The sequence below is a fragment of the Erpetoichthys calabaricus genome, chromosome 12 (assembly GCF_900747795.2).
Source record: "Erpetoichthys calabaricus chromosome 12, fErpCal1.3, whole genome shotgun sequence".
NCBI lineage: Eukaryota > Metazoa > Chordata > Cladistia > Polypteriformes > Polypteridae > Erpetoichthys > Erpetoichthys calabaricus.
The window spans coordinates 2178682-2202851 of NC_041405.2; the positions used below are offsets into that span (position 1 = coordinate 2178682).

Below are 24170 nucleotides of genomic sequence, written 5' to 3' on the forward strand. Positions count from 1 at the left end.
CGCCTAAAATTAGACTTTTAATTATGATTTCTTTTCTATTGTATTTCAGCAGTTGTTGTGTTTAATTTTGGTCCATAGCCTTTGGTAATGGGGGTGTTTTATTGAAGTTTTTTTGGGGGGGGAATGAGGTGTGGTTGGACTACCACCACCAGGGCTGGATTTTCCTATAGGCTAACTAGGCTTCAGCCTAGGGCCTCAAGATCAAGAGGGGCCTACATTCAAATTGTTAGCAAAATTAAAATGACACTATTCTAAAAACAGTGAACACTAAAACACTGAACCGAAAATAAGGAGAAATTCTACGCATATGACTAATAAACAAACATAAAAATGTATTGGTTAAGATCAACGCGTATTACGTATTTTATTATCTCTCATGTAATTTACAAACTTAAAAATTGAAGGTGAAAGGGCCTCATAAGTGGAATAGCCTAGGGCCTCTTTTCATATAAATCCTGCCCTGACCACCACTAATGGATGCTGCCTGGTGTATCCAGACTAAGCAGGGAAAGTTCAATTTGAATTTTGCCGCTGTGTCTGTGTTACTTGAACGCATAACGCTACCAACATTAGGAAAAGAATTAAAGAGAACGTGTTTTTTTTTCTTGAAAAATTGTGCCTTTTTGTCACAGTGTAAAAATATATCATGTTTGGGTGGAGTATACCTTAATGCAGGATTTTTAGCTGCCGCCTTTGGGTCGTGAATTACTATTGTATTTAATGGTAATGGATCGCGGATGGTACGCGAATTGGGCCGTGATGAGCTGCCGCGGGTTGATTGCTCCGACGATCGTCCTCGATTCTTCAACTGGGAACCACACAAACGTTCGCAATCACTAAAAATGGCAAGATTTGCAAGATTTGTTCGCAACAAACAAAAGAAGAGGAGTGAAGTTAAACTGCTTTAAGGCCACCCTTAGCTCCATCTCGTGGTTAATAAAAGGTATTGCAGTGCAAATGGAAACCAAACACCAGATACAGGTACTGTATCTGCAGTCACCGAATCTCTTAGGCGATGTGAAACTCTTCCTGTTAACATTTTCCGGTTTCTTTTTCCTTTCTATCTGCGTTCATGCCGGGATCCCCACTTTTTCAGTGTAAAAATCAAAATTTCACACTCTTCAAACCAGCACTGGCAAATCGTTATACAGTATAAAGATTTATGACACTAACATCTGTAACGACAGCTAAGGCGGATGTATCGTATCGAAGTTTTTGTTTTAGTTACACATCCGATGGATCACACGAGTTTGGAAGGTCCGGTGTTTCTGCATTCCTTTAACTGAACGAATTCCTTCTAAGTTTCGATTCCCGGCAGCGCTCGTCACTCGGCATATCCGTTCACTATGGCAGCTGCTCGTCCTTCTCTCTCCGCGGATCACTATTCCTGCTCGGTGTGTCTGGACGTCCTGAAGAAGCCCGTCACTATCCCGTGTGGACACAACTACTGCCTGGACTGTATTAATGACTACTGGGACCAGTCCGACTCCGTGGGGGTCTACCTCTGCCCTCAGTGCAGGCGATCATTTAACGTGAGGCCAGAGCTTAACAGAAATACCATATTGACGGAAATCATAGAGAAACTGAAGGCAGCAGGAAGCGATGTTGCTCTGTCTCAGAGTTACGCCGGACCTGAAGATGTCCCCTGTGATGTTTGTCCGGGGAGAAAACGGAGAGCCGTGAAGACCTGCCTGACCTGCATGGCCTCTTACTGTGAAAGCCACCTGCAGCCTCACAGAGAGTTTGAAGCTCTGAAGAAACACAAACTGGTGGAGCCGAATGGAAACCTCGAGGAGAAAATCTGCGAAAAACACCTGAGAGCCTTGGAAGTCTTCTGTCGGACCGACGGGACCTGCGTGTGCTTACTGTGCGTGGCGACCGAGCACAAGAGTCACGACACGGTGACACCGGAGGAGGAGAGAGCGGGGAGACAGGTGAGGAGGAGCGGAGACAGGGCTTTAATGGTGAATGACAGTACAAATGAATCCAAATGAGCGATGTTAAGCCAGTCAGACATTTTCCAACCCGCTATATCCTAACACAGGGTCATGGGGTCTGCTGGAGAACAATCCCAACCAACACAGGGCGCCAGCCAAACGGAGGGCACACACACACACACACACACACACCCCAAGCACACACACTAAGTACAATTTTAGGATCGCCAATGCACCTAACCTGCATGTCTTTGGAGAACATGCAAACTACAGGCAGGGAGGACCAGGAAAGTGAACCCATATCTCCTTACTGCAAGGCAGCAGTGCTACCACTGCGCCACCATGCCACCTGGTGATGTTAAGCTCTCAATAAAATTAAAAAGGTCCATTTCCAGTGCCAGTACTGTTTGACGGTTAATCTCACATGGGTCTCTTACTGTTTACTTTCTGCTAACGAGTGCAGTGTAGCGTAGTGGTTAAAGCTTTGGACATCAAACCCTGAGGTTGTGGGTTCAAATGTCCTACTGACGCTGTGTGACCCTGAGCAAGTCACTTGACCTGCCTGCACCCCAATTGGAAAACCTAAATAACTGTCACCAATTGTACCATAAATGCTGTTAGTCTCCTTGGATGAAGGCGTCAGCCAAACTAGTAAATGTAAATTTTTACGTAGCGTTATGACGTCATTTGACGTGTTTATGTGAATTAAAGCCTCAGTTTCAAAGAGCCCAGTGACAGGTGTGTCTGGCGAGACCAAACGTCTGCTGTATGAGCGCACATCCAGTCAGGCATCTAATAAACAAACTGAAGCACCATACAGTTTACACAAGTATATATACCGTACATATATATATATTGGTATGGTATCACTGTTAGACAAGTAGGAATCTCATTGCAGTTTGGATACATGGCAGTAAACTTCAATTTAGATTTTTCACATTTCACAATTTGGAATGAAAGCAACACAAAAAAAAAGTGAAGTAAATCACGCTGAACGGTCACACAGGTAATACACAAACGCACACTCTATATGTATATATGAGGGATGTTTGAAAAGTTTCCGCACTTTTATATTTTCGTTGGAAACAATGAAGGCGAGAGGAGCAGTGATTGGTTGTGTCTGAGAGTGTCATGTGACTGGGAAAATTGTTTCGCAAAAGAAGGTGACTATATAAAAAAAATGATGTCATTTGTTTTTGAAATTCTTAATAAACAGAGTTAAAAAAACTTTTTGAACGCCCCTCGTACATGGACTACATAAAATATATATGGACCTGGATGTGGGCCTTTACAATTAAACAGAATGACTGCCTTCTATATGGACCACTGACAAACCGCACATGCTAACCCTCAGGGCATCCGCCACCAACACTTTACACACAACACAAGTGCTCAAGGGAACAAATCCAAACTCCGTACATGACACACGGACCCCTAAATGGCTCAGGCCAAGGGGCCCAAAGGCTGGAGGTGGTTGGCTCATGAAAATTAAACCCATCCAGTTTCTGTAAGGTAGGACATCTGGTTTTTCACTTACTCTTCTCTGTGTCTTGTCCAGTTGTGTTTTCAGGCCTGGTGATGGGTGCCGCCACATATTTGTTGGCAGGGTGAGAATATCAAACAGAGATAATATTGATGGCTGTAACATTATGGTCTGTTGCTCTGCCACATTGCTGAAGTACACTGCACTGCCATTACATCCTTCTTACTAAAACAACTTACATCCCTTGTCTGTGTCCATGTCCTCTAAACGTCTACACACTCTTGATCTCATTCCTCTTCCTTTCCTCGTCTCTCCTTTTGTTGTACGTAATCCCCTCTGGACTCTGTTTTTCCGTCTCTGCCCACTTCTCAGACGTCTCTCCTCCATTGTCTGTCCTCACAGTGTCAGCTGGCTAAAGTAAATGAAAAACTGAGAAGAAGAATCAAGGAAAAGGAGAAGAGATTAGTGGATATCAAAGAGAGCATAGTGAAGATTCAGGTGAGTCTTGTGTCTTGTGTCCCGTTCAACGGAAGCAGGCTTTACGTTTTGTTTTTTTGTGATTTTAACCTTCTTTGCAGTTTTACTTTATGACAAACGACCCATGTTGATGAGCACATCCAAGTAAGAATTTCACTGAATTCTGTGCACATGACAATAAGAACCTATAAAGCTATATATCCACGTGTTGACAGTGTAGTGAAAGTAATAATGATAAAATAGCAGGATTTTTCTAGAATTTCATTTCCAAATTCTAATTTGGTAAAATCCAAGGTTTATGGGTACAACCTACATGGAGTGAAATGTATTTATACTGTAACTACTGTAACAAATAAAGAGAGAAATCATGAAGGGTTGAATCCCCATATAACTGAAATCAAAATTAACAAAACAGTTTGCACAATGACTCGAAATATTGACTTCCTCAAGATGGTGGTACAGCTCAGTAAAATGTGGAAGAGATGTATTCTGGGGAGCTGAACCTGGAAGTGATGTTGCTCGTCTTTACTTTGCTGATCATCAGATCTGGAGGAGAAGATTTAGGCAACAGCGCCAGCCCTCATCTTGGGGTGGAACTGGCATGAGACGAGCCCTGGAGTTGTCTCCCAAGTGCACCTATGTGACAATAATCACATTAATATATTAGAAAATATGACAATCAAATATGTTTAAGGACTTATGAGGTGAGACACAAAAATAAATATATATTTATTGATGAGTTACAGCATTCTAAACATCGTCACCTTCTCTATACTCCCCCTCCTGATCTCTACACCGCTCCATACGTATCTTCCATTGATTGAAACAGTGCTGGAAGTCTTCTTGTTTGAGGCTCTTCAACAGGCTTGCCATTTCTATTTTACTTTGTCCATTGAAGAAAAATGTGTTCCCTTCAGGTCACTTTTGATTTTCGGGAACAAGTAAAAGCCACAGGGAGCAAAATCGGGCGAATAGGGCAGATGATCGAGGGCTGGAATGTTTTTGTCAGTCAAAAACTGCTTAACGGAAAGAGAAAATTTGCGAGTGTTCGATTTTTTTCACCCGACATTTTCACAGCAAGTCGTGTACCGATTGTTGTGCAAATACAGACTGGGCTCTTCACGGGATATACCTGGCCGGTCGGCGGTTTGAGAGGGCTTGTAGGAGGGGATACAGTTCTATGATTCACGTTCAGCTGACCTCCAGATGGTTTTCCAGGAAAACCCCAAGTCCAGTCCAGTTATTTTTGTGTCTCATCTCATATTTAACCATCTCCAAAGTTAAAGCATTTTAAATCTTGGCTCATTAAAAAGATAGATATCACATTTTTGTGTATTAAATATTAAACTTAGAGTGTGTGAAGGAAATCGGGTGTTTTCCACACAAATATAAAAGAGGATTGTCTTTCTGATGTCTTTTGTTTGCTGTACCACAAATGAATGGAAAAAGCAAAGAGATGAGCAGAGTCTATGGGTGAGCTCACCATACCTGAAAAACATTCATCCAGCCACCAGCACCGTCTGGCAGAACATTAAATGGCTGACAAAATGGGGCAAACCTAAAATTTTGGAACTATGAAACTGTGCTGAGAAGTCCTTAGGATGTTGTCTAATTTGTCATCCCTAAAATTCCTAGTCATATAATCTGACATCCGGGCGGCACGGTGGCGCAGTGGTAGCGCTGCTGCCTCACAGTTTCGAGACCATGGTTCGCTTCCCGGGTCCTCCCTGTGTGGAGTTTGCATGTTCTCCCCGTGTCTGCGTGGGTTTCCTCCGGGCGCTCCGGTTTCCTCCCACAGTCCAAAGACATGCAGGTTAGGTGGATTGGCGATTCTAAATTGGCCCTAGTGTGTGGTTGGTGTGTGGGTGTGTTTGTGTGTGTCCTGCGGTGGGTTGGCACCCTGCCCGGGATTGGTTCCTGTCTTGTGCCCTGTGTTGGCTGGGATTGGCTCCAGCAGACCCCCGTGACCCTGTGTTCGGATTCAGCGGGTTAGAAAATGGATGGATGGATAATCTGACATCCTCAGGTCGATGAGATCCAGCAAGTGCAGTCATTAAGTTTGATGTATACTAGAAGTCACGTAATGTAACTTAACCAAAAATGGAGTAAAGCAAACTTCAATGGATGAATAAATGATTTGTTAGGATTGAGAGTTGAACCCAGGAATATGAGGCAGCCTCTATTGTGACTCTAGTATTAGTGTTTCATGTAATGTCTCCATGTTTCATAATTTCCTCTAAACATGTGACTAATGGAAATTTGCACCTTCTACTGCTTAGAGATCTGCAGAAAAAGAACTGCAGGAACATGAGGAGACCTTCACATTTCTTATCCAAACTATTGAGACTCTGAGGTCTGTGGTCATAGAGAAGGTCAGAGATCATGAGCGGAGAGAGGTGAGAAAAGCTAAAGAGCTCATGGAGCAGTTGGAGAAGAAGATCAAGGACCTGAAGAAGAGAGACACTGAGCTGGCCGAGCTTTCACAGACAGAAGACCACATCCACTTCCTGCAGGTGAGAAGACCCATCTAAAGCACACCAGAAGTCATGTTTGACACACAAGTCCCTGGCTCTCATATTTATCTTCTTCTTTGTCTTCTCTATAGAATTACCCATCCCTCTGTGTCCCTCTGAGTGACGGAGTCTCAAGTAATATTACTGTGAATTCAGATTTTCTCCCTGAGACTCTGAAGAAAAACCTGAGTGACTTAAAGAGGCAACTGAAGGAGATGAGCGGTGGGGAGTTTGTGAAGAGCAGTGAGACCAGTGGACTGGGTGAGTGAAGAGAGGACCTCAAGCATTGAAGAAGCTGTCCTATCGGCCATTAGTAATGTGGGTTCACATTCTGGTTTTCTCTTTCTCTTTGCAGGAGTCACAACTCCAAGTTACCTATTGATGAACATGAGCAGAAATTCTTTTCTACAATGTAAGTAATTGAGTTTCTTTCCAAATTGAAAATTATAATGATTTCATCCCTATAAGAATGTCTGAAGTGTTTTCAGGTTTAGCATCAGTATCCTGCTCTAAATGGCTGATTGTAGTTTTGACATTAGGTCTCCAGGTGGCACTATTAGACAAGGAATATTCTACCCACCTTTGTTTTTCCAACTTGTTTATTCAAATTTTGGGTCACATGGGAGGCCGGTGCAGTTTTGACCCTAAACGTAGTCAGACCGCTGCTTAGCCCACTCACACACAAAATAATAAAACAATTCTTGTAGGCTTGCATGTATTGGCTAGCCTTCCCAACACTAGATGGCGCTGCTCTTTTGTTTGCCTACCTGACCTCAGGACTGACACATCAATGACTTAGAAGTTCTGGAGTGGCCTTCACAAAGTCCTGACTTTAACCCAATAGAGATGACTGGAAACAGTCACAAACTGTTTGGCTTTTCACATGGTCTTTTTTCTGATCTTTCTGGTTTTGACCACTTGACTGTTTTTCTACGCTCCACTCCTGGTCACTCTCAAATGCCAGCTGCTTTGCAGTCCTAACCCCTCCCTGTCTAATTCAATTCCTGCTATTTTCCACCATCTTCTCATCTTGTTTTGGGTAGCTGGGCTGCTTGTACCTCTCCACTCCACCACCATGTCTCCTGATCTGCTGGGGGTTTTCTTCCCATTGACATTCCCAACACTTCTTCTCCCATGTTACACCCACATGTCTCTATCCACCATTCATGTACGGAGGCCTCTGACCTTATTTTCTCCATAACATTTTTTTTCTTAAACTGCTTTAGAAGTCCTCCTTGTTTGAGTCAGCATTATTTAATCTTTGGTGTTACCTGCTCCGGTTATTCTTTTATCTTAATGTCTGAGGAATAAAACAGAGAGGTGATTAGGAAGGGGGCAAATATTTTTTCACAGCAGTGTCCATCCCAGTCTGACAGATGTGTTCAGTAGCTTTCAGAAACTTCACTCATCAAGTCACATGACTCTCACCATTTCATGAAATTATTCTTTTGCTATTTGTCTTCATCCAGATGCCTGTCAGATCACATTGGACCTGAACACGGTACACAGACGCCTTCAGCTGACGGAACAGGGTACAAGGGTGATGTGTAGTGAGATAGAGATCCCGTATCCTGATCATCCTGAGAGATTTGATTGGTGCACTCAAGTCCTGTGCAGAGAGGCCCTGAGTGGCAGCCGCTACTACTGGGAGGTCGAGTGGAGTGGAGATGGGGTGGTAATTGGGGTGACATATAAAGGAATCAAGAGGAAAGGAAAGAGTGATGAATGTTGCATTGGAAGCAATAACATATCCTGGCGTTTGCTCTGTTTTGCCCCCAACTGGGTCAAGGAAGGCCCCCCACCCTATAGAGTCGGCGTGTTCCTGGACTGTCCTGCTGGCACTGTGTCATTTTACAAGGTCACAGACACAATGACCCTCCTATTCAAGCACAGAGCCTCCTTCAAAGAGCCCCTCTATCCAGGGTTTCGCATTAAGCTTAACTCCAATATGAAAATCTGCCCTCTGAACTCCTCTGGCCGGTGACTGATATCCCTACAGATGACCTTTGAACTTTAACTAGAAACAAAAGTGAATACGTGTGTGGAAGATGACACCTGATTAAGGGAATCTGGAGAAGAGACAACATAAGCCATGTCCACACCACTACATCTTTTAAAAACAGATCTCCATCCAATCTGGCAGTTTCATATCTTTTAGGACATCTCCACCCACACTGAAACAACCGAAAATGAATGTGGTGTAACCGTTCACCCGCACGGGGCATTCACACAATGGCGGAAACAGATTGAGGAGGAGTCCCCCTTAAAGGGCTGGTAACACCGCCCGGCCACAGGATTTTTGACGACCAGTAAATTATTTGACTTCTGTGCATGTAGACAACATTCAGACTGAACAAAATACAATTTAGATGCATACGGGTAAGCAACACGACAAGCGTCATGGAAAGCATGAAGGGTGACCAATCAGGGAATGTGATGTAATGCGCAGGATCCAATCAGGGAAGGGTGGTGTAATAAGTACAAACCAATGGGACTTTGTGTTTTTACATTTTCATCCATCCACAATGAAACACTGAACCAGCATTTTTAGAACATATGTGGCTCTGGTGAGCGTTTTTAAGAGTCGGTGGTTAAAATCGGCAGAGTAATGTGGATGAAATGCGAAACTAACATCTACGTTTTTACACAAAATCATATCATCCCGGACATAGCCATAGTGTGAGCTGCTCTTCAGGCCACCATTATCATTCTGACTTTTTATTTCAATTAAGTCTGTGAATTGCCATTCAAATGATGGAGGTGCTGCGGTGGGTTGGCACCCTGCCCGGGATTGGTTCCTGCCTTGTGCCCTGTGTTGGCTGGGATTGGCTCCAACAGACCCCCGTGACCCTGTGTTCGGATTCAGTGGGTTGGAAAATGGATGGATGGAGGTGGGTGGGTGTAGTGTGGCGCAAAATTAAATTTACAGCAAAACTTTTGTAGCAAAATCCTGAATTAAATTTTATTTTGCTTCCAGTGAAATGTCTGCTATTCACACAAGAAGAAAGGTGTGTAATCCATTTCAAAAGCATTTTCAGGCATTAATTCCACATGCATTGCCTGTTATTAAGAATTTAAATTAAGTTCACTGATGGAGAAAAAAAAAAACACTTGAAGCTCAACTTGGCTAAGTAGTAGAAGGGCGCCGGAGTCGGAGACGTTTGACACCAGCGACTTTGTGTGTGGTAAGTTTACTTGTGGAGAAAATAATTAAAGTGCACATTGGGTTGTTTTAGTGGGTCTTCATATGGAAAATACGCATCTCGTCACATTTTCAGAAAACCGTACTGCAGTCCTCCACGGTGAAGCGAATGAAGGTTTAGTTTCACATCTCCAGAAAAAACGGGAGTGTGAATGAGACTTTTGGAAGAAATAATCCTTGTCCCCCAACCTCCCACAAAAACAATTTTTAAAAAGTCCATTAGCAAGTTTCATGTTTTGCAATTGTGAAACAAAGTTTAGTGTACGTTTCTTGAAACTGAATGTGCATTTTAATAAGTCAACATGGTCACAGCTGAGAAAAAGCCACATTGTTACGCTTCAGACAAAGTTCTTCCTTCATTTTATGTGTAAATCATTTTCTTTTTCAATTATTTTTTTTACTCTGCGGTGGGCTGGCGTCCTATCTATCTATCTATCTATCTATCTATCTATCTATCTATCTATCTATCTATCTATCTATCTATCTATCTATCTATCTATCTATCTATCTATCTATCTATCTATCTAAAGGGAGATCAAATCTTGATATGTCCAAAAATATTTTATGGGATGTGCTTACTTTTTCACACGACTGGTTTCTCGCCTATGAAAGTCCCCGCCTGTTTTCTCGAATCTTCCTGGGTGCTCCCTGTCCCTGTGTGATCGGATACTGTCACTCAGCGCCGCCCATCTTCAAGACAGTCCACTGGTTCTTCCACTTTTATCAAGTTACCACAAATATAATCACATTTATCTGTTTGCACATTTTTTTTCTTAGTTTACATTTGTGCATATGTTATTTTGAAATGAAAGTATTGCTTGGTGTACATTTATTTGTTATATTTATGTATGTATTTATTTTATTTATTTATTTAGAGCCACGCACAGATCTATTTTTTCCCCCAATTCCCTCAAAATTATTTGGCATCCCCTGGGTTTGATAATATAGATTTTGGTAAATAGTGGAGAGGCATAAATATGGGGGGAGGCAGCCCAAACTGTTTTTTAATTATAATTAAACAAAATTATTTAATTCATTCATAATTACTCCATCTTGTGGATGAAAAGATACTGCAACGAAAACTGCCCCTATGAGTCTGCGGCAGGAATTTGCACCAACTTGATTCCTTATTTGTGAAGCTTCCTCATCCTGTTTTGCCCGTTTTTCTTCTTCTCTCGCTCTTCCCATTTAATAAATCACACGTTTTATTTAGAATTGAGTCTAAATTGCTACGGCGGCGATCGTATTTAATTTTTGATGCACGCTGCCTGTGATTTCGTCCAATCAGCGCGACAAAAATAAGACGCTGCAATGGCTGCTGAGTCTGAAACGAGACGTTATGAACGTCGAAGATGTTGTTTTAGAGATACACCCGTGATCGACCACAAGCATTCTGAAGGGCAGGTGGGCCCGCATTCTTTTACGTGAATGAAGCGACTTTCAGTTTCGATTCTTCAGAAGCACCGCTCGGTTGTCACAGTGGATCTCCGTTCACGATGGCAGCAGCTCGCCCGTTGCTGTCCGCCGATCAGTACACCTGCTCGGTGTGTCTGGACGTCCTGAAGAAGCCCGTCACTATCCCGTGTGGACACAATTACTGTCTGGACTGTATTAATGACTACTGGGACCAGTCCGACACCGGGGGGGTCTACCTGTGCCCTCAGTGCAGGCGATCATTTAACGTGAGGCCCGAGCTTAACAGAAACACCGTACTAGCAGAAATAATAGAAAAACTGAATGAAATGCAAAGCCATGTCGCTCCGTCTCAGAGTTACGCCGGACCTGACGATGTCCCCTGTGATGTTTGTCCGGGGAGAAAATGGACAGCCGTGAAGACCTGCCTGACCTGCATGGCCTCTTACTGCCAAAGTCACCTGCAGCCACACAGAGAGTTTAAAGCTCTGAAGAAACACAAACTCGGGGAGCCGACTGGAAACCTCGAGGAGAAAATCTGCGCAAAACACCAGAGAGTCCTGGAAATCTTCTGTAGGACCGACGGGACGTGCGTGTGTTTACTGTGCGTGGCGACCGAGCACAAGAGTCACGACACGGTGACACCGGAGGAGGAGAGAGCGGGGAGACAGGTGAGGAGGAGCGGGGGATAAGGGTCGAGGAAAGGAGCTGCAATGGTGGGTTATGTCTATGATTGAATAACAGGCTTCCACCATAAAGTCACCTGACTGAACAAATGAATATAAACAGCAGCGGCGTCAAGCAGTCAGCTGACGCGTTAAAACTGAAGCGGTCCGTTTCAGGATCTCCGTTCCTGTTCGCTACACACATAAGTCACAAGTCATGACTTACTGTTTTATTTCCAAGATAATCCAGACGGTTTCAGGTTTCACTGTAAATAACCTAATAGTTTCATTTTTTTTCTTGCGGTTTTGTGCACTTGAATGACAGCCCAGTTTAAAAGAAGTCAGTGACGGGTGTGTCACCTCGGGCGTAGCGGGACAGGAGACGTCCATCCAGACTGCATGGCCTCACATTATCAAACTGCAGCACTGCGCCTTTTGTAAGAATTTAATACAAAACTGTGTAAGTGTGTGTGTGTGTGTATGTGTGTGTGTGTGTGTGTGTGTGTGTGTGTCCTATGGACCTGTACATGTGTTTGTGTGTATATGCACAGAGGCGTAGCTAGAGTTTTCAGCGCCAGGGGACAACTGAAGATTTCGCGCCCTCTCCTGTTTGCCAAAATGCAATGGGGAAGGGAAAGAAATTTTTTAAAAATGTATTTAAAATAATAGTATTTTAAAAAAATAATAATATTTTTTATTTTAAATAGTTTTAAATTTTTAAATATTTTAATTTTTTAATGCACTTTTATGCTTATATTTTCAAGGTTTCGCTAAATTTATAAAGATAGAACGAAGTAAAATAATTAAGACAACAATGGTAGTTCAGAAATTATTCTAAAATATTATTCAAATATCCATCCATCCATTTTCCAGCCCGCTATATTCCTAACTACAGGGTCACGGGGGTCTGCTGGAGCCAATCCCAGCCAACACAGGGCACAAGGCAGGAAACAATCCCGGGCAGGGTGCCAACCCACCGCAGGACACACACAAACACACCCACACACCAAGCACACACTAGGGCCAATTTAGAATCGCCAATCCATCTAACCTGCATGTCTTTGGACTGTGGGAGGAAACCGGAGCACCCGGAGGAAACCCACCCAGACACGGGGAGAACATGCAAACTCCACGCAGGGAGGACCCGGGAAGCGAACCCAGGTCCCCAGATCTCCCAACTGCGAGGCAGCAGCGCTACCCACTGCGCCACCGTGCCGCCTTATTCAAATATAACATTGCAAAAACTTAAACATTACATTGGATATAAAAACATAAAACTTCACCACAGCCCAATCAATTTTCTATCAAACACATAAACACAAATCACTTGGCACACAGAAATGGCGTTTGCACCAACTTAGACAAGGATACACTAATGCCCCATGTCAGTCGCGCGACCTGTTTAATAACGTCATGCTAGAGTAGTGGGGGGTATAAATTATTGTCTGTTGTGTATGTGTTTTTATTTACTTTTGTCCGAATCAGGCAGCTGCCATGAAACAGAGTAACGGAAATGACGTAATTTTGTGCAAGTGTTATCACAATCGGTTAATGACAGGCAGGTAGAGGAGGGCAGACAACAGAAGTGACGTTGGGGCGGAGTGGCTGCCAGTCTGCTGTTCTGCAGCGAGAGGAAGACAGAAGGCATGAGGCCTGGTCTGGCAGGTAATTATCATCACCAGAGCCCTTAAGTTGTCTCCCATACACACGTGTATGTGTAAGCTGTGTACACAAATGTGTTTCAATATATATATATATACATGTGCATATACATATACACAAATATATATGTACATACTATATATATACTTAAATATATATGTGTATATTTGCTATACTGTATATACAGTATGAATCAACAAGAGCACCAAGACAAAGGTAGTAAATCAAGACAAACAGTTATACACACCTGTGCAGGGGACCCTGTCTAAGGCCCTTTATACGGTATATACAGTATATGGTGGCAAGAAAAAAATTGTGAACTCTTTGGAATGACTTATATTTTTTTGTTCTTTACTTCGCCTTATACAATTTCTTGTATTAGGAATTTGTTAGTTTTTGCATACCCCTTGGGGTCAGAGCACAGGGTCACCCATTGTACAGCGCCCCTGGAGCAATTACAGGTTAAAGGTCTTGGTCAAGGGCCCAGCAGAGTAGGATCTCTTTTGGTAGTGATGGGGATTCAACCCAGCAACCTTCTGGATACCAGTGCAGATCCTTAGCCTCAGAGCCACCACTCCGCCCTTTCTTCATTAATTGGCCATACAATGATCTGATCTTCATTTATAAGCACAATTAACTTCTCATATTCCATTTAACAAAATGGAGGCCATGTAACTTTAATTGTTAACAACTTGAGTTCCTTCTATATGGACCTTTAACAAATAACACACATGGATCCCACGAAGGCACAATGGGGTGTCTGAGCTGACAGGGTTCTACCCACCAACACTTCACCCACACAACAGAAATGCTTACTAAAACAAAACCAAACTCCATACATGAATCGTAGATCCTTGAACAGGCCCTAAATTCACAGGGACCATCATGGAAATTCAAATCTGGACCTCTGATTTCTGTGTTATTCTTTTTCTATGTCCCATCTAGTTATGTTTTACTCTATTTAGACCTGGTGATGGGTGTTGCCACATATTTGTCAGTCACATTAGAGTATTGAAAGACGTAATGCTGATGGCTGTAACGCTGTGGTTTGCAGCTCTGAAGAATCGCTCGAGTGCACCTCACTGTCATTCCATCCCACTTACTACAAGAACGCACTTTCTTTCAGCTTCTTCACACTCCTGGTGTCACTCCTCTTTCTTTCCTCGCCGCTCAGTTTGTTCTTCATAACCCCCTCTGGACTCCGTTCTTCCACCTCTGCCCGTTCCTCAGACGTCTCTCCTCCACTTTCTCTCCACACAGAGTCAACTGGATAAAGAAAAGAAAGGGCTGAGAAAGAGAATCCAGGAGACAGAGAAGAGACTGGAGGAAATGAAAGAGAGCGTAGTGAAGATTCAGGTGAGTTGGTCTTCTCTTACTGTTTTAGTGATTCTTCGTGTACTTATTTCATACTTTATGACAAATGTGTTATGAGTTTTTTCAGGTAAAGGAGAGTGAAGTTTCTAGGTCAGGTAGTTCTATTAACTAATAGTGATGGCAAAGAGTGGTGACATGTGGCATGTTGATTAGCACTCAAGTGAGAATTCCATGACACTCTGTATACGGGACACTGAGGACCTGACACATCTGCTGTACACGTGTTAAAAGTGTAGTGAAATTAATAAAAAAAAAAAAAAGAAAAACGAGAGATATTTCCTCACATTTGACTTCCAACTCCAAATCCTAGACGTAAGTGGAGATCCTACAAGGGTGAAATGTTAATATTTATGTAAAGGCCTATCAGAGAATGTCCACATGGCATAACATTCAGGTGTATTTGAGGACTCGGTTACCTGTTTTGAAAGTTAGAACATTTTAAATTGGTTCATTAAAAAGTCAGATATCATAATTTTGTGTATCAAATACTAAACTTTGACTGTCCACATGATGTTGTCATTTAAAAAAAACAGACATTAGTCTCCATTTTCACCAACCCTGGCGTGTCCAATCCCTGGAAACAAAGACGTTTGCAGCCGCAGACTCTGATTGCGCTCTGATTGGTTTGTGCTTATTATGTAGCCCTTCCCTAATTGGATCCTGCTCATTACAAAGCCTCATTCCCTGACTGGTCACCCTTCACGAAGAAGCTCAAGTCCAACATAATGGACACAGAGGAGTTGTTTTCCATGGTGCTTGTGGTGTTGCTTACCTGTATGCACCCATATTACATTTTGTACACTTTGAACATTGCATACTTGCATGAGAGGCAAATCATTTACCCGTCTCTACAGTTCCAAGTACCAAAACTGAATTCCTGCCTTCTTCCTTTCAGAGATCTGCACTTAAAGAGCTGCAGGAACATGAGGAGACCTTCAACTTCCTGACTCAAATAATTGAGACCCTGAGGTCCAAGGTTACCGAGACAGTTAGAGATCATGAGCGGAAAGAGGTGAGAAAAGCTGAAGAGCTCATGGAGAAACTGGAGAAGGAGATTAAGGAGCTGAAGAAGACCAGTGCCGAGTTGGCCCAGCTTTCCCATACTGATGACCACATCCACTTTCTAAAGGTGAGAAGGATGATCTAAAGGACATGAGCAGGCCCATTTAACACACAAGTCTGTGCCTCTCATATTCTTCATCCCCCTCTTCTCCTCTTCTAGAAGTTTCCATCCCTCTGTGTCCCTATGAGTGACGGAGTCTCATCTAAACTCACGACCAATTCAGATTTCCTTACTGAGACTCTGAAGAAAGACCTGTCTGAGCTGCAGAGGCGTCTTCAGGAGATGAGTGGCTGGGAATTTGTGAAGAGCCAGCAGACTGGTAGGTTGGGTGTCCTCATGTGAATGCAGAGATGTCTGGAGGTGAGAGAAGAAGCTGTCCTGTTAGTCAGGAGTGAGGTGGACTCATCTTTTGCTTTTCTCTTTCTCTTCCCAGAAGTAAAAACCCCAAGTTGCTTCCAGCAGAATATGAGTAGGAATTCATTTCTACAATGTAAGCTTCCTTCAGCTTTCAATGTTTTTATTTTATTGGTTCCAAATTGAAAGCTTTCATAATTTTCTGTTATTAGGAGAAAGCTTGAAATATTTTGGCAGCATCATGATACTCTGAAAGCCCAGCTGTTGTTTAACTTTAGGTCTCCATATGGCACTGTTACACAAGGCATATTTCACACACATATTTCATGATGTGGTTCTTCTTAATTAGCAACGGGGTGGAGCCTCGGCTGTGGTGTCATTTGGCCACACCCAGTAGACTGACCTATAAGTGCATGAGGCACACAGAATGCAGTATCAATAATATTAATCAGATGGATTATATATAGTACTTGGTGTAGTAGGCAGGATTAGGTAGATAGATAGATAGATAGATAGATAGATAGATAGATAGATAGATAGATAGATAGATAGATAGATAGATAGATAGATAGATAGATAGATAGATAGATAGATAGATAGATAGATAGCACTTTATTTACAGCATTTTTTTACAGAAGTTCAAAACAAGACCTTCCTCTCAAATACACACCAGAATAAACTAAAGTGCAGAATCATCAGGGAATTTTTGCAAGTGACATGACCTGCTGTTTTATGTTTTAGTCCAAAGTGGCAAACTGGCGTGGGTCCAAGTGGTCTTTCATAAGAGGACTCTTATAGTCCAGGAACAGCCTCTCAAAGGTCTTCATGATGTGAGACATATGTGTAACTGGTCTGTTGCCATTAGGTGAAGATCAGCCTGGCTTCTTTTGAACTGGAACAAAACAGAAATACATTTTGCAACCTTAGTGACAGACTGAACAGGTGACAGAGGACATCACAAGCCTTAAGAACTTAAATGACAGATTCCTTCTGGTTCTGCTGCTTTACTGGTGTGTAGTTTTGTCAGTTGTCTCCTCACTTGGTCATCAGCTACAGGTAGCCCATGCTGATGGTTAAAGGTGGACTCATCACTGGCCACTGCAGGTGAAGTGGTAGTGGTTGATGATGTAGTAGGGATGGTGCCAACAGGCTGGTCATTGTAAGAAGATGGTGGTGATGGAAGGAGAGAAAATCTTTTAGAAAACTGGTTCAGGGTATTCGCTTTGTCCACATTCCCTTCTAGCACCTGAACCCTGGGTTGCTTGAGTCCAGTAATTCTGCCCAGTCCATTCCAAACACCTTTCATGCTATTCTGATACAGTTTGTCTTCTATTTTAGCTCTGTAAGCTTCCTCAACTTCGCTCAGCATTATGTGGTTGCCCTTTAGAGTCTCTGTGTCACCAGATCTGAATTCTGCAGCACCCCCTGGCAACATCACCAAAACCCAGCAGGGCTGAGCCAGTAAACTAAATAAGACGTTAGCCGTCACTAAAGATTTGTCATTTCTCTAATTTCAAAAGGATCTGTTGCCAGTAACGTCAAAACGTGAATTTAGAGATCATGTGATGCATCTGCTGCGTCGCGTAAGGAAAGAAGAGAACCAAATTAAACCATTTTTAAACTTCCTCAATAAAGTCTCAAACTGTCAACAATCTTCAAAACTTAGTTATAAATAAGGAAAAACCTTAAAATACTCCAGCCATTGTGTGTATTCTGACATTAATCTTATATATAAATGTCTACGCGTGGAAGTGTATGTGTCTGTCTGTCCAGCCTGGAAGTGCGAAGCTACAGCATGAAGTTCAAAGAAAGCGACTCTGTCCCCGAAGTGAAACCGCCGAGGAAATACAAACTCGCTTAGCCGCTGATACATGAGTGAGGCAAACACGTGGTCAAAACGAAACCACAGAGGAAAGAGAACCTCACTCAGCCACTAATACACAAGCGAGGCAAACACGTCGTCAAAACGAAACCTCTGAGGAGAGAGAACCTCGCTTAGCCGCTGATGCACAACCGATGTGATTGATCGATTGAAGTGCCAGAATCCATGGCTTCAAGGAGCTTAGGCCTTTTATAGCAGAGGTTTACAAAGCTACTATAATATATGAACATCTATGCATGGAAGTGTGTGTGTCTGTCTGTCCAGCCTGGAAGTGCAAGTCTGCAGCATGAAGCTCAAAAAGCTGGCAAGGTGGCCTCAAGTTAACGAGTCAGAAGAAGAAAGAAGTGCGAGGCTACAGCATGAAGATTAAAGAAAGTGACTCCGTCACCAAAGTGAAACCGCTGAGGAAAGACAAAGTCGCTTAGCTGCTGATACACAAGCGAGGCGAGCACATCGTGAAAAACAAAACCTCTGAGGAGAGAGAAACTCTCTTAGCTACAAATGCACAACCAATGTGACTGATTGATTGAAGTGCCAGAATCCATGGCTTCTAGGAGCATGAGCTTATACAACTAGTCTTATATATATACGTCTACATGTGGAAGTGTGTTTGTCTGTCTGTCCTGCCCAGAAGTGAGAGAGGTAGTTGGTCTAAGGGCTCCACCTCTGAGGATACCCAAACAAGGTCAGCACGTTGGCAAAATGAAACATATGAAGAGAGAGTCACTCAGCTATCCGCTTGTACAGTAGCATGGCGAGCACATTGGCAAAACGGTATCCCTTTCAGTTTTCCTCCCGCCACTAACACACAAGCAAAGTGCGAGCACGTCGGCAAAACAAATCCTCCTAAGGAGAGAGACACCCAGAATCGTTCCTTTCAATTACCTGACATCTCTACGTTTCAATTTGTTTTCTGATGATTTCAATAGTTTCTAGGACCCCAGGCTTTTCACAGCATGGGCTTACACAGCTAGTCTTTTATAATAATTTAAAATGAGCAGTAGAATTGAACCCGATTTCTTCAGACTAAATGTACAGTATAGGTATACAAAGACTTGTGACCTGATCGAATTTTCATTAATTTCATTACTAAAATAAATAAAACAGAACAAGAAGGCAGTGTCTTGATATCATACTGGGGATGATGAATAACTCCCCTTTGTTTATTTGAATCTCATAAAGATGTTTTTCGGCTAAACTCCGTAGACTTGACTCTCATCGTGGGTAATTCGCCAGAGTCACGTGAAATTCTTTATCTTTAATTCTCTCATTTCCTTGTGCCTTTTTCCAGACTCCTGTCACCTCTCGATGGACCCCAACACGGCACACAGACGCCTTCAGCTGACAGAATGGGGCACAAAGGTGACATGTAGTGAGACGTTGACCCCGTATCCTGATCACCCGGACAGATTTGACTGGTGGACTCAAGTCCTGTGCAAACAGGCCCTGAGTGGGTCCCGCTTTTACTGGGAGATCGAGTGGAGCGGAGATGGAGCCGAGGTTGGGGTTGCATATAAAGGAATCAGCAGGAAAGGAAAAGGTAAAGACTGTGGCCTTGGAAGCAATGACAAATCATGGAGTCTGCTCTGCTCTGACTCCTCCTGGCAAAACAAGAAGGAGAAGGCCGCAGGTCACCCACCCCTCAGCCACAGGATCGGCGTGTACCTGGACTGTCCGGCTGGCTCGCTGTCAATTTACAGGGTCTCGGACACAATGAGCCTCCTGCTCAGGTACAAATCCACCTTCACGGAGCCGCTATATCCTGGGTTTCGGGTTCGGCCCAACTCCAGTGTCAAAATCTGCCCCCTGGACCCGTCTGACCAGTGACCAGTATGGGGCTAACATAGAATAAAGTAATCATCAGTCATCATGTAAAGATTTGGTAATTACATGACAGTTACTGACTAAATTCCAAATCTGTTAGTTATGTTACACATTCTGTGTCGTCATTAGAACATGACGTGTGAATTTCACAAACGTCTTGAAGGACAGGCGTTAGAACGCAGTCAGATCGGCACTGGAGATGTGCTTTTTGATTTTATGACATTACGTGACAGTCTGTTTTACTTCAGGATTGTCAGTCCGTGTACAAGTAATGTAACTGAATCTTTAACTTAATAGTCAGTGACTGTTATAAAACACAAAGGTCTTCTCTGTGTATCGGCCGACCGCTTACCCAGCCAGCAGCTACATCTCCAAGACCTGTGGCCTGGATAAATTACTGAGATTCAATCTAAATATCAAGCCGTACCTCTAACAAATGAAACTTTTCCGCACAATCGATGGTGTAAATATAAGCACAAAAGCAGATATGTAAAATTAAACTGATTGATTATATTAAATGAAATAACAAAAATACAAATTCCATACGAACAATACATACTGTATATATAACTATGGATGTCCACCACCAAACTAATAAAGGGCCAACACCATATATATATAATAAAACTCTCCCTTGTCCCAGTAACATATAACAACACAAAACACGAATACAAATAAATGGATACGAAAATGCTGATGATTGTGAATTAGAGTCCAGGTATAAAAATTCTCCTGAATACGGATGACCGTATGAGAGATAAGTGATTTGTTTGAATTTCTCGGCAAATGGAGCAACCTCACCGGGAATCCTCAGCACGTGGTGGATGATTTTATCCGACCCCAGGGTCTCTGGGGATGAGGGATAGAAGACAGTCCGGCGGAATGAAAACAAACTGGTGCAAAAGTGCGATGTGGAAAACAGCAAGTAAGTTGGTTCGTGGTGGTGACAAATGGACTCCTTCTTTCTTCTCCCTCCCTTTGGGAATTGATCTTCTGAAATCATCCCACTGGGTAAGACTGAAACTCAATTGAAAGTGGACCTTGCAACATGACAGTGACCCTAAACATACCAGTAAATCCACCAAGGAATGGATGAAAAGAAAGAAATAAAGTGTTCTGGAATGACCAAGTCAAAGTCTGCATCTGACTCCATCGAGATGCTGTTGGGGATTTGTGCACACAAGATACCCCTCAAATATCACACAGAAAGAATTCTGCACGGAGGAGTAGGGAAGACTTTCTGCCAGTCAATGTCCGAGACTGCTAGACAGTCAAAGGAAACGCTGACTGGAGGGGGCAAAAACAGCCATTACAGCAAAGGGGGGGCTTACAAGATGGAAATGGCATATCTCCTTTTTCTTGTTGAATAAATTATTATAAAGTCAAATTTTCATTGGCCTCTTTTCAATTCATTCACCTTTATCTACAGATACTGCTTAATTTAGAGGGATCAAATCTTCATATGTTCATAAATATGTTTAAAAAACAATCATGGGATCAACTTTGTCATTCATGTATATGCTTAACACAGGAGCTCATCAAACTTTAGATAAACTCTTGGACTTTACTTACTAAACAGGTGATTACATCCCTTCAAATGTACATCTGGACAGGTCTGACCATCTTCCTACCGCCTACAACAAGACTGATGTTGACATCACCAGCCCTATTTTTTAATGCTGTTATATAAAAGTGCCAGGTAGGGTTGTCCAGTAAACCAATCAGGATGGAAGATAACTTTTTACCAGGAAGGAAGACCATAATAATGGCAGGTACAAGGGAGGGACTCCTTTCAGAATGCAACTTCCCAGACACAATAGAGAGCAGTGCTCCTATGTTACTGTTTCCATTTACCTATTAATGGGGAATGCTGGGAATTGTAGTCCTTAGGACAGACCTGCTAGGTTTCATGGGTACCACCATGGGGAGCCAAAGGGATGGATCTTCCCTACTTTAAGAAACTTCCATCAGGCCCAGAAGTGCCTCTTCTGAACCTGGTTCAAACACCAGAAGTACTTCCAGGGTCCAACTAAAACACGAACACCACTGCCTCACCACAGGGAGTCATAGTCGGGAGAAGGTGACACTCAGCAGGAGGAGAAAAAGGAGTAAGAAAACTGTTACTGAATTCAATAATTATGTTAGTTCTGCTCATCTTAACATTCTTCATGATAATTTAAAACCCCTTATCTGGACCTATAGGTTCATGTTGGGTGATATTATGTTTGAGGAATGGGGGGCTTGGTGGTGGCCCCCTGCTGGTTTCTCTCTCTTGCGCTTTTGTAAAGTTTTAATCCCCCTAGAGGACAAAGTATCTATCTATCTAATCTATAGCACATTTGGTATCTATATTTCTATTTATTTTAAAACTCTTCAAGTCTTCCAAAATAAACCCCTGACTCATCATAGAGGTAGGAAAAGATAAAGAGGAAGAAGAAGTGTATGTTACATACACCATATTTAATTGGTGAGACATTTAATTTAATCTGAAAGTGCAATTCCATTGGCATGAGGAGTGGTGAAGTAGATTGGCACCTTTATGGTTCTATTGCTTAGAAACTGTTTTACAGATTGAACTCTAACGTTATCAATGTCCAAACTCTGCGTTACATTGATGCAAATTTGAGCCAAGATGTTTCACTTCGGGCACACTTCATTATTTTGTGAATGTATACACTGCGCCTGGATATCCTGATAGCAGAGTGGTGAGCGCCGTTGGCTCGTAAGTCCAAATCCCTCGCTGGTCATTTCTGTGTAGAGTCTGTATGTTCTCTCCGTGTGTACATAAATTGTTCTTCCCACATCATCATAGACATGAAGGTTATGTTAACTGTACCTGTGTAAATGTGTGAATGAGTGTCGTAGTCCAGGACTGAGGAAATAAGCTTCACGACCCTAAAATGAATTCGCCGAATAATTTTCTGAGGTAAAATTAGGCAGGCAGTATGGAGGTTTTCGGATTGTGGATTCACATTCCGCTATTGTCACACTCTGTGACCATGAGCAAGTCAGCTCACCTGCCTGTGCTACAATTATATCTTAGATGTTGTAGATAGATAGATAGATAGATAGATAGATAGATAGATAGATAGATAGATAGATAGATAGATAGATAGATAGATACTTTATTAATCCCAATGGGAAATTCACATTCTTCAGCAGCAGCATACTGATACAATAAATAATATTAAATTAAAGAATGATAATAATGCAGGTGAAAAACAGACAATAACTATGTATAATGTTAAATGTTAACGTTTACCCCCCCGGATGGAATTAAAGAGTCGCATAGTTTGGGGGAGGAACGATCTCCTCAGTCTGTCAGTGGAGCAGGACGGTGACAGCAGTCTGTTGCTGAAGCTGCTCCTCTGTCTGGAGATGATACTATTAAGTGGATGCAGTGGATTCTCCATAATTGATAGGAGCCTGCTCAGCGCCCTTCGCTCTGCCACAGATGTTAAACTGTCCAAGTCCATGCCAACAATAGAGCCTGCCTTCCTCACGAGTTTGTCCAGGCGTGAGGCATCCCTCTTCTTTATGCTGCTTCCCCAACACACCACTGCGTAGAAGAGAGCGCTCGCCACAACTGTCTGATAGAACATCTGCAGCATCTTATTGCAGATGTTGAAGGACGCCAGCCTTCTAAGGTAGTATAACCGGCTCTGTCCTTTCTTGCACAGACCATCAGTATTGGCAGTCCAGTCTAATTTATCATCCAGCTGCACTCCCAGATATTTATAGGTCTGCACCTTCTGCACACAGTCACCTCTGATGATCACTGGGTCTATGAGGGGTCTGGGCCTCCTAAAATCCACCACCAGCTCTTTGGTTTTGCTGGTGTTCAGGTGTAGGTGGTTTGAGTCGCACCATTTAACAAAGTCATTGATTAGGTCCCTATACTCCTCCTCCAGCCCATTCCTGATGCAGCCCACGATAGCAGTGTCATCAGCGAACTTTTGCACGTGGCAGGACTCCAAGTTGTATTGGAAGTCCGATGTATATAGGCTGAACAGGACCGGAGAAAGTACAGTCCCCTTTGGCGCTCCTGTGTTGCTGACCACAATGTCAGACGTGCAGTTCCCAAGACGCACATACTGAGGTCTGTCTTTAAGATAGTCCACGATCCATGCCACTAGGTATGAATCTACTCCCATCTCTGTCAGCTTGTCCCTAAGGAGCAGAGGTTGGATTGTGTTGAAGGAGCTAGAGAAGTCTAGAAACATAATTCTTACAGCACCTCTGCCTCTGTCCAAGTGAGAGAGGGATCGGTGTAGCATATAGATGATGGCATCCTCTGCTCCCACCTTCTCCTGTTATGCAA

General features: G+C 42.9%; 1 protein-coding gene across 3 annotated transcripts; it reads left to right on the forward strand.

Moving 5' to 3' along the window:
* Nucleotides 1–1276: 1276 nt before the first annotated feature.
* On the forward strand, nucleotides 1277–21178 carry LOC114661663 (tripartite motif-containing protein 16-like). 3 transcript variants are annotated; one of them, XM_028815622.2, is made up of 6 exons: nucleotides 1277–1934; nucleotides 3823–3918; nucleotides 6177–6410; nucleotides 6503–6671; nucleotides 6766–6822; nucleotides 7880–9299. In XM_028815622.2, the coding sequence occupies exons 1-6, from the start codon at nucleotides 1347–1349 to the stop codon at nucleotides 8392–8394; spliced, it is 1659 nt and encodes a 552-aa protein (XP_028671455.2). In that variant the 5' UTR covers nucleotides 1277–1346; the 3' UTR covers nucleotides 8395–9299. The 3 variants fall into 3 exon arrangements, with proteins under 3 accessions (XP_028671455.2, XP_051791116.1, XP_028670656.1); XM_051935156.1 differs by lacking the exons at nucleotides 3823–3918; nucleotides 6177–6410; nucleotides 6503–6671; nucleotides 6766–6822; nucleotides 7880–9299 and adding exons at nucleotides 14613–14708; nucleotides 15622–15855; nucleotides 15949–16108; nucleotides 16223–16279; nucleotides 19317–21178 and having other exon boundaries at nucleotides 1287–1934; XM_028814823.2 differs by lacking the exons at nucleotides 1277–1934; nucleotides 3823–3918; nucleotides 6177–6410; ... (1 more) ...; nucleotides 6766–6822; nucleotides 7880–9299 and adding exons at nucleotides 10871–11696; nucleotides 14613–14708; nucleotides 15622–15855; ... (1 more) ...; nucleotides 16223–16279; nucleotides 19317–21176.
* The last annotated feature ends 2992 nt before the right edge of the window (nucleotides 21179–24170 follow it).

Coding starts and splice junctions, on each gene's coding strand:
- LOC114661663 (XM_051935156.1), top strand. CDS start 1,347: ATGGCAGCTGCTCGTCCTTCTCTCTCCGCGGATCACTATTCCTGCTCG. Junction 15,856..15,948: donor ACCACATCCACTTTCTAAAG/GTGAGAAGGATG, acceptor CTCCTCTTCTAG/AAGTTTCCATCCCTCTGTGT. Junction 16,109..16,222: donor TGTGAAGAGCCAGCAGACTG/GTAGGTTGGGTG, acceptor TTCTCTTCCCAG/AAGTAAAAACCCCAAGTTGC.